Source organism: Falco punctatus, assembly GCF_963210335.1.
Source record: "Falco punctatus genome assembly, chromosome: 7".
Taxonomy (NCBI): Eukaryota; Metazoa; Chordata; class Aves; order Falconiformes; family Falconidae; genus Falco; species Falco punctatus.
The window spans coordinates 68,887,787-68,897,277 of NC_137587.1; the positions used below are offsets into that span (position 1 = coordinate 68,887,787).

The 9,491-nt window shown below is 55.7% G+C and overlaps 1 protein-coding gene across 4 annotated transcripts in view; it reads left to right on the forward strand.

Moving 5' to 3' along the window:
- Positions 1 to 254: 254 nt before the first annotated feature.
- Positions 255 to 9,491, forward strand: part of GLCE (glucuronic acid epimerase) — a 64,425-nt gene continuing 55,188 nt past the window's right edge. For 2 of the 4 annotated variants that reach the window (XM_080395365.1, XM_080395363.1), the window contains exon 1: positions 255 to 9,138. Coding sequence is in view for 1 of the 4 variants with exons in the window: in XM_080395363.1 (XP_080251489.1) it covers positions 9,119 to 9,138 (20 nt within the window). In the remaining 3 variants the exon portion in view is untranslated. Of the gene's footprint in view, positions 9,139 to 9,407 lie in introns of those variants that run through there. The other 2 variants (XM_080395368.1, XM_080395366.1) reach the window with 1 other exon arrangement.

A 9,491-nucleotide genomic window follows, 5' to 3' on the forward strand; every position in this document is an offset into this window, starting at 1 on the left:
GAAAGCGAGTGCTGTGGGGAGGCTGAGTTGTGCTGGGCAGCAGCTGCCAAAGCAGGCAGGGATCCTGCCCTCGCTGGGGTGGGAGCGAGCTGTGCCACCACCTCTTCTCCTTTCACCTGTGCCCTAGGTGTTTGGGAAGGTGGCAGACGAGAGGAGAGGGAAAGTCCAGGTCTTCTTCTGTGGCTCACCAGCACTTGCCAAAGTCATCAGGATGCACTGTGAGCGCTTCGGCTTCCAATTCTTCAAAGAAAACTTCTAACCCACAGCCCTTGCCTCCCTGCCTGCCCCTGCCAGCCCTGATGTGGGATGATGGGCTCTGGAAGCTGGATCCTGCTGCACTGCCCATGTTGGCTCCTGGCTGCCGCTCGGTCAGAGCTGGGGAGAGTGGGATGCACAGCGAGCAAGGGACAGCAAGGGGAAGGGGCTGGGCTGAGCCACGGGGCTTTGGGGTGGAGGGGACGGGGTCCTGGGGCTATGTGGGGTGGAGGAGGTGGGTGTCCTGGAATATCCGTACTGGGGTTTTGAGGAGAAAAGAACCAGTGCCCCAGGACACTTTGGGATGGGGGGGACAGGTCCTGAAGCACCTTTGAGGGCTTTGGGGCAGAGGGACCAGGGTCCCCATCCCCTTGTCCGGCTGTGGGATGGAGGGATGGGGTCCTGCATCACTTTGCTGGACGGTGGGATGGAGGGATGGGGTCCCCATCCCCTTGCTGGGTGGTGGGACGGAGGGATGGGGTCCCCATCCCCTGGCGGGGCGGGGCGGCGGTGCCGGCGGAGCGGTGCCCACAGGAGGGCACTGCAGCCTCGGTAACCGGGGCCGTGCCGCCGCCCGGGGCCGGGTCGTGCTGGCGGGGCCCCCCGGCCCCCCTCCCGGCTCCTTTCCAGAAAGCACCCAACGTTTTTCTTTAAAGAAATATTATATATTTATAACAATATACCTTAGCAGCCGCCTCGCCCTGTCCCAGCCCTGGCTTGCAGCACAGAAGAGTTTTTTTTCATTTTTTTTGCACTAGGAAAACAAGATTATCCCAGCAGTTGGGGTGAGGTGGGTGGGCAGCACGTCCCCCCGCCTCGGTATGGCTGGTGGGACGGGGGGGCTGCTGAAACCCGGGGTCCCCGGGGTGCGGGCTGGCACCGTGCCTGGCCAGCATGCTGGGAGCCGCAGTGGCCCATCGATGCTCAAAACAACCTGGAGCTGCCCCCCCGCCCCCCACCCCCCCCCCCGCGGAGATTTACGGGGCCTGTTAGAGGCCACCTGGGCAGCACACTGATGCTGTTGTGTGAAAAATAAAAAAAGAAAAAGGAAGGATTAATGTGGATGAGACATGCATCTGATGGCAAAGGCACCCGTGGGGAAAGCGAAGTCGAACCGGGAGCTGGAGGAGCAGCCTGTGCCGGCATGGTGTGCTCCCGGGCATCCCGCTTTGCCTGCGCACCCTGGGCACAACACGGGTGCCCAGGGACCCAGCTGTGCCGCGGGGCAGGATTGCGCCCCCGGTGCGATGGTCCCTGGGCCATTGCGCTGTGCAGAATGGGTGCTGTTGGCCATCCACTGTTGCTGGAAGGGCACAAGAGCTGAACGTGGCTGGGGTGGCCGCCGGCGTGCCCTGGGCTGTGGAGCTATGCGGTGCCTTGCTCTGCCTCCCGGTACCAACCCCATCCACAGCTTTGCTTCCCCTCTGCTCCCTCCCTCCTACTGCTGGAGCTGGGATGTGATGCTCAAACCCCGCTGCTTTCTGAAGCTGACGCAGCATCCAGCCCCGTCCTGGGTCATTGCATCCAGTGCTCCTTCTTTTGCCTGTGTGTCTGCCTGTGAATACTTTGGCCTCCTAAAAAGCCTTGCCCTAGCCACAGCAGCTGCAGGAAGGCACCAATGTGGCCAGAGGCCCGGGGCAGCAGCGGGTGCTGAGCCCCCTTGTCCCCAGTGCCAGCCCAGCACTGGGAGCTGCCCCACCGCTGCCCTTTGCAGGCATGGCGAGGGAGGCAGAACCCCCCAACGCTGGGACATACACCTTCCTGCTTTTGTTTTTCTTGCAACCCCAGCAAGCCCCTGCCCCAGTCCCTCCTGTTGGAGGTGACAGGGCAGGCATGCTGCAGGGGAGTGGCAGGGCTTCCTGGGGTGACACCTGGGACCCTCGTGCCATGCTGGCAGTCCACTCCACCAGCCTCATCCCAGAACGGCTGGGACGCTGGTTTCATCACTTTAGCCTAAATCAGCAGGTGACTGGGGAGGCAGCGAGGATGTGGGCTGTGCAATCGGCTCCAGCATGTTGGGAAATCTGGAGCTAGAGAGGAGAAATCATTTGACATGGGGCCGTGACACAAACCCCGTGGCCAAATCTGCTTCAGGCAGCACGATAGATGGGCTGGGTAACGATCCCCTCTGGGTTATGGCCAGGGCTGACATGTGGTGGATGGACAGATGACAGCGGGCTCTCGGTGCCCCACAAACACACAGCACAAGGTGAAGATCCCAAAGTCAAGTGTTACTTTCTTTTAACCTTGCCTAATGTGGGCTCCTTGCCTCCTCGATTAGTGGCAGGATGGAAATGGAAGGCAGCTCGCTGAACGGAGTTCTGTCAGCGGTGTCCACGTGGCAAAGGAGCTCCCCTTCCCTCTCCATCCCACCACATCCCCTGGTGGCATTTCCTCCAGCTCCAGCTTGCTCTGCACAGGCTCTCCTCAGCTCTGCACTCCCCATCGCAGCTCTGCATCCATTCCAAGCTTCAGCCGAGGAAACCAAACCTGCTCAGCGTCTTTGCTAGAGACCCACGCTGCGAAACGGAACCTGGATGTGACCCCAAACCCCTGGGCTGATCCTCTGGGGCATGGACCAGGGTGCCCCTTTACCAGCACCGCTGCGATGGCAGCCCACGCGCCATCACTAAGGGGACTGTTTCAATCAGGGGATGATGTAAGATCCTGCTCACCACATCCAAGGGAAAATCAGGACAGCCGCAGCCTCCTGGGGCTTGCAGGGAAATACATACTCCTCCTGCATGTGGAGCTATGGTGTTTTAGGGATATATTTCAGCTACACTCCCAGATTGACTCCATTCACATGCATACATCTATGCGCCAGAAAAAAATTGTGGCTGTATGTGGCAGCATCACATGGCCGAGGAAAACACACTCATCTCAATCATAAAGAAGAGTTAATTACATCTCCCCACTCTCCCTACGTTTTGAAGCAATTATAAACAGAATGAATCATTATGCGTCTGCTGATAATCATTTTCATTCCACATCCCCACTGAATTGCAGGGTGCTGAAGCGCTCCGACGCTTGCAGCATCTCCAAACAAAACAAAACAACAAAAAAAAGTGAATTTAGCTCTTTTTCAGCATCGTGGCACCAGGGTGCCCAAAGCAGAGGGGGTTTGGGGGAAAATCCTGCAAAACACCCAAGAAATGGGGATACCACCCTGATGAGAAGCACGCAGCTGTGCTTCTGAAGGGTAGGAGGGTCTTGCAAGCCAGGTGGGCTTTGGGTTTTATTTTTCCTTTAGAGGAAGGCGTCGGTGTTTGGGGACACCGCAACATAGCATGTCCGCCCTGCGGCTGGCAGCCTGCCCGCCAGCACGCACACCGCCGGCCTTTTGCAGCCGTGCATATGGTTCGTCGGGAGGAATTTGGTTGCTCCTCCTGTTTCAGGGCTTGCAACGTGCCAGCGTGCACCGCCTCGGCATGTTGCAGGAGGTAGTTTTGCTGCTCCAGAGCATGCAAGCATCTTGCAGGCTTTCAGCTGCCTGCTCCCTGCCTGCTCATGCCAGCAGTGGTACCCGCCTGCCGGCGCTCGCTCCCACCCCGGGGTGTTTTCCATCGCTGGCGGGCAGGAGGGCAGGCTGATGCTCAGCAGATGGTGGGGAACCGCTCTCCAAGGGAGGATGGAGGCAGCATCAAGGTCACTGCTGACATGATGAATACTGAGCTGCTCACGTCCCAGCCATGGCGATGAAAAATTAATGAATTTCTTCCCCTTCCATCCGCAGAAGCTCCGTCAGCTGCCGTTTTCCCCCACATCTCCGGTTCATCGGATGTTTCCTTTGGATCCAAGGAATAAATGATTAAAAGACGTGAAAGTTGGGGAGGGGGGATCACTGCTGCTCGTGGGGTTTCAGCGCTGGAGTGGGCACGGAGCCGGAGCAGTGGGGTGCAGGCAGCCTCGGCTCCTTGGCCAAACCAAGGCACAGCTGGGATGGGAAATGGTGCCCAGAGAGGGGCTGCTCCCTCCAAGCCCAGGGTCCACTTTGTTTTGGGGTTGTTTTTCATGTTAAAGCAACAGGAGGCTCCGTATCAGGAGCTGGGGAGGCAGGGGGTGAGGCCGGATAATGATACACCTCCTGATTAATGCCTTCCCTTGGCTGCCTTCATTATTGTGATTACACTCTGGCTGTAGCATAGCAACAGCTAATTGTTGGTTGGATGCAAAGTGCATAATTCCCTGTATTAAAATTTTATTAAGATATAATTGCATTCATTTTGCAGCAGCGGATGCTTCAAAGAGGCCAAGAAGAGGCAGCAGCGCTTGTTGGGGTTCTGCTTTAGTTGATGGGGTTGAGAATGATGGTTGAGCCTTGGGACATGGGGTCTCGGTGTTGGGACATCAGGGGTCCGCAGCTTCAGGTTGGAGAGGAGAAGGCTGGCTGCGGCACTTCTTGCACAGAATATTGTGTGCAGAATATTCCCTGACAAACCCTCAATTTATAAATTTTCATCCACTGGCAAATGAAAATGAGGATTTGAGAGGTGATGAAGTGCTGCTGTGCATCAGTGCTGCCGGAGGGCTGCGAGGGGCAGCTGCCATCAGCATAGGAAGGTTTTTGCAACCTGTTGTTAAAAAGAAACTACAAGTAGGAGCTTACGGCTGGCCAACCCCCCCGGCACCGCATCCCTGCTCCTCTGAAATCCAGACAGAGAAACCTTGAAGAAACTGTATTTATTAACAGTATGATCACACTTGGCATATTCTATTACTAAGTGGTCCTGGTACATAGATATTATTCACTTAAGTAATCAATCACTGCCAACAAATTACAGGATACAAGGAATGAAATTAGCAAAATGAACTATGGATGTAAAATTCATTTGAAATTCAATTTAAGAGCAACATTAGCTTTCAATTAGTCTGCCCAACTGTTTGAGCATCATTTTGTCTATCAGGTTTTTAAATAAATGTAATTAACCTTTGCTGTTAAATTGTTGTTGATTTCATTGATATAATTATTATGCGACTCCTAATATTTTGCTTGGATGATATCTCATTAGCTGGTGGCTTCTAATTAGGGAAACGAAGGACCGGTGATGATTTCTGGGTCTTCTTGTTCCCTCTGCCTGGCAGGGCTGGGGAGGGAGATGCTCCAGAGCTGGGAATTTGGGTGTGAGATTTTGTACAGGGAGGGGACGTGACCTGTCCCTACTGTCCCCAGCACCACTGGTCCCAGACTGGTGGAGCTGGGGACCGAGGAGCGGGGAGTGCCAGGGGTGAGCCCAGGCAGCGTTCATCCCTCGTGCCCCAGTAAGAAGAGGATATTTGGGGCTTTTCCTTCTGCCCGCTGCTAACGCGCAGCACGGCTGCTTCGGTGCACTGTGTGTGGCCACAGTGGTAATTCTGGAATTAAATTAAGTTCTTATTTTCGGGCAGTAAAAACTGTTTTGAAAGCGGGTGATTCCCTGCAGGGACGAGGGTCGGGGACTGCCCCGCGGCAGGGGGCATCAAGCAGCTCTGCTGCAGCCATCCAGCTTTCGGAACGGAGATGGATGGGACGGAGAAGTTAATTAAAGAGCAGTAACTCATCTCAGCCCCGTCTGAAGAGCTGGGGGTCTCGGCACTGGCCGCAGCTGAGCAGGGCTGGGATGCTCCCCACAGGCAGCCCCCCATTCAGAACCAACAGCCCCAAGAGCTGGTTTCCCCCTCGGAAGAGAAATATTTTTGACAGTCACTTAATTCCCACAAGTTATTTTTAACAGATACAGCTTTCCCCCTTCAGCCACACGGAGTTTTGCGAGGTTATAAATCAAGCTAATATCTGATATATAGGACTAATTCTGCCCCTATTGAAGCCGATGGAAATGTTTCCATTGACGTCAGCGGGAGCAGGATTGATCTCCGTGCATGGACTATTTGTTCCTGAGGTTTTAAGAATTCATTTCCTCCTTCCATTGCTAGAGACAGATAGCAGCAGTGGAGGTAGAGGAGTCATCAAATAACCACATATTAATACATGAATCATCAGCTTAGAGCCCAGTGTAGGAGGAGGCTGAAAGGAGAATAACCGAGCTTGGTATCGGGCTGGCGGAAAGAAAGGATTTCGCAGACAGGGCACAGCAGCTAATCTGGAACAAGATAATAATTGCAATGTAAATTTTTTTTATGCTAGCATGCGAACCGCATCTTTTAAGCTCTATTTAAATGCATTACAGTAGATGAGGCCTGTGCTGAAATCCCTTATCCCGTGCTGGAACAAAAGCACCTGCAATATTTCTTTACAATACACTTTGAGGACACTATTTGCTTTTAGATAGACTCCTAAGAGCACTTAAACAAGCCAGGACAGCCACTATGCTGTCATGTCAGGCAGAAAGGGGCCCTCAAGTTTTACTTGGACGCCTTATTTTTAATCTTGCATTTTAATGAAATAAACTGGGTTTTGGGTTGGTTTTTTTTCCCCCTTCCTTTTTTCTTTTTCATTTAAAGGTACCTCCTGTACAGCACTTCAAGAACTTGTTACATGAAAGCAGAAAGATGTATTCTGTTCGACCTATTACCTTTGGCAAATGTAAAAGCATCAGTGGGATTTTGCACTGATTTGCAATGGAGATTTCTCAGCGTGGCTGGCTCCGGCCGCGCGCTCCCTCTGCGCACAAAGAGGAACAGCAGAAGGCAATAACCTTTCATTATCTGTAAATCACTTTGCATTTTACCCTATGATTTTGTTTTCATGGTGTGTGACAAATAAGACTAACGAATAACTTAGACAACGGAGCGGGGTGTGGATGTGTGGTTATTGCCATGGGAACAATCTTCGGGCCAAGCTAAGAGAACAATACTTTTAAGACTATTCCTGCTTTGCAAAGCCACCAGACTCCCAGTGTTTGAGAGGTCCCTGCAGCCTACAACCTTCACCAGCTTATGCAACACAACCAGAGGTCAACACCCAGATCTGTGCTTTTTATACATGTCCTTGTTTACTGCAGCGCACCCCGGTAAGGTGCCAAGTGACACGTGCACCCTGCTCCCACCGCTGCCGCGCTGCGGGTGCTGAAGATAAGACGGAAAGGCCGTGCTCTGCTGCCACAGGGTGAAGGTGGCACGACAATGCCGAGCCCTCACCTCCAGTGAGCACCTTCCTGGGTCTGCTAATGAGTAATGAAGATAACACTGTAATTAAGACACTTGCTGAGTGCCGCCTTACTTGGTTAATTTAAAATCAGCGGAAGGTCAAGCCACCTCTTCCAGCTGGAGCGCCCCAAACCTGGATTTTAGCACGGAGAGGCTGTTGGTATCAAAGACCGGCAGGCAGGTGGGCTCGGGTGGTGTGGGGCGAACCTCCGTGCAGCCCACACACAAACCGGGCTGCGAGGGTCCATCCAGCCGGGACATGCCAAGGCCCCCCGCCACACTCAGCCCACACACCCCACAGCACCCTGCTCCCAGATCCGCACCGGCACCCGGCAAAGGCTTTTTTGGAGCTGGTGGGTAAGCTTAGGTGGAAGCCAGCCCAGGGGGCTGGGGTGTGGGGCGGGCAAGGCTGCGAAACACTAAAGGGGGTTTTGCAAGCAGCAGCAGGCAGCAAACCCCCTGGGGCAGCTGAACGCTGCTCCTGCTCGGCTGAGCAAAGTGGCTCTGCAGGAGCTGGGGCAAGAGCTGGAAGCGCTACGGGGGAACTCGGCGCCTGCCCCTGCCCAGGGACGTGGTTTGTTTGTGGGGGGAAGAGTTTGGGTGTCTCCGGCTTGGGTATCGCCACCAGCATGGAGGACGGTGCCCTGCGCCTCGATGTGTCACCCCACATTACAGCGGAGGGTTAAGGAGGCGATTTCTGTGCGCTGAGCAGGAACAGGTAAAATTCAGTTTGCCTGGCAACGACGTCAACAGAGAATTAGACAAAAAAAGTACAGTAAAATGTGTGAAAGGTGCAGTTTGCCATTGCTCGGGAAACCATGGGGCGGCTGCGGCCCAGCGGGCCTTATGGTGGGAGCTGGCACCGGGAAGGGGCAGAGCCGGGGGCGACCCCTTGGGGACCCCTTGGCACCCCGGGGGGGGTGGGGGCCGGATCCCCAGCGGGCAGATGCACGCCCTGCTGCAGGGAAGCGTCTTGTACAGGATTGCCGACCCCCTCACACATCACCTCAGCCAAAAACCCCAGACCCTCACACCCTAGCTTAGTAAAGAAAAGTCACAACTTTGTAAAAAACCCAAACCCTCATGCGTTATCTGTGCAAAAAAAACCCCACCCTCACACATCACCTCAGTAAAAAAAAAAAAAACCCCTCACACATTATCTTAGAAAAAAAACCAAAACAACACTCTCAGGCATTATATTATGAAAAGACCCTCGTGCATTACTTCAAACAAAAATTCCTCACAGATTACTTTAGTAAAAAAGCCCTCACACATTATTTTAAATAAAAGAAACCCCTCAGACATTATTTTAGTAAAAAATCCCAACTTTCAGACATTATTTTAAATAAAAAAAAACTTCACACATTATTTTAAATTAAAAACCCCTCACAGATTACTTTAGTAAAACAATACCCCCCCCCCCTCACACGTTGTTTTAGTGGCCCCACCCGGCAGCGGCCCCGGCGCCCGCCTCGCCCCCTCACTAAAGGGCGGTCCCGCCCCGCGCCCCTCCACGTGCGCGCTGCCAAGGGGCGTGGCACAGAGCAGCCAATAGGCAGTGACCCCTTCCCGGAGTGCCCGCCCACGTCCCTGCGCACGCCATTGGCCGGCGGCAGGCCCCGCCCCTACCCGCCGTTCTCGCGGGAAGTAGGGGCGGGGCCGGGCCGCCCGCTCCGCTCCCCCCGCCCGCCCCGGCGCTGGGGTTCTGCTGGGGTTCAGCCGCGGCCGCCGAGCGCCGCCGCTGCCTGGGAGGTCCCGCCGCCCGCCCCCGTAACCCATGCCGCAGGCACCGCGCAGGTAGGGGTGCGCCGGTGGCTGGGGCGGGGCGAGGCCGCGACGGAGGGGGGAGCGCGGTGGGGGCGGCGCAGGGGCCGCCCGCCGTGCGGCTGGGCCGGGCTGAGGGCGGTGGGAACGGCCCCGCGCTGTCCCCGGTGCGGCGGCCCCTCCCGCCCACGGTTCCCCGCCCCGCCGGCGCCGCTGTCACGGCGCGCCCCGCGCCGCGCCCTCCCATTGGCCAACACCTTCGGCGCGCCCCGCCCGCCGCGCTCCCCATTTGGCGGCGCGGCGGGAAGGCGGGGCGCGGCTCCTCCGTGCGGCCCCGCCTGCCCGGCGCTGGGGTTCCGCCGGCAGCGAGGCCCGCGCCCCCGCAG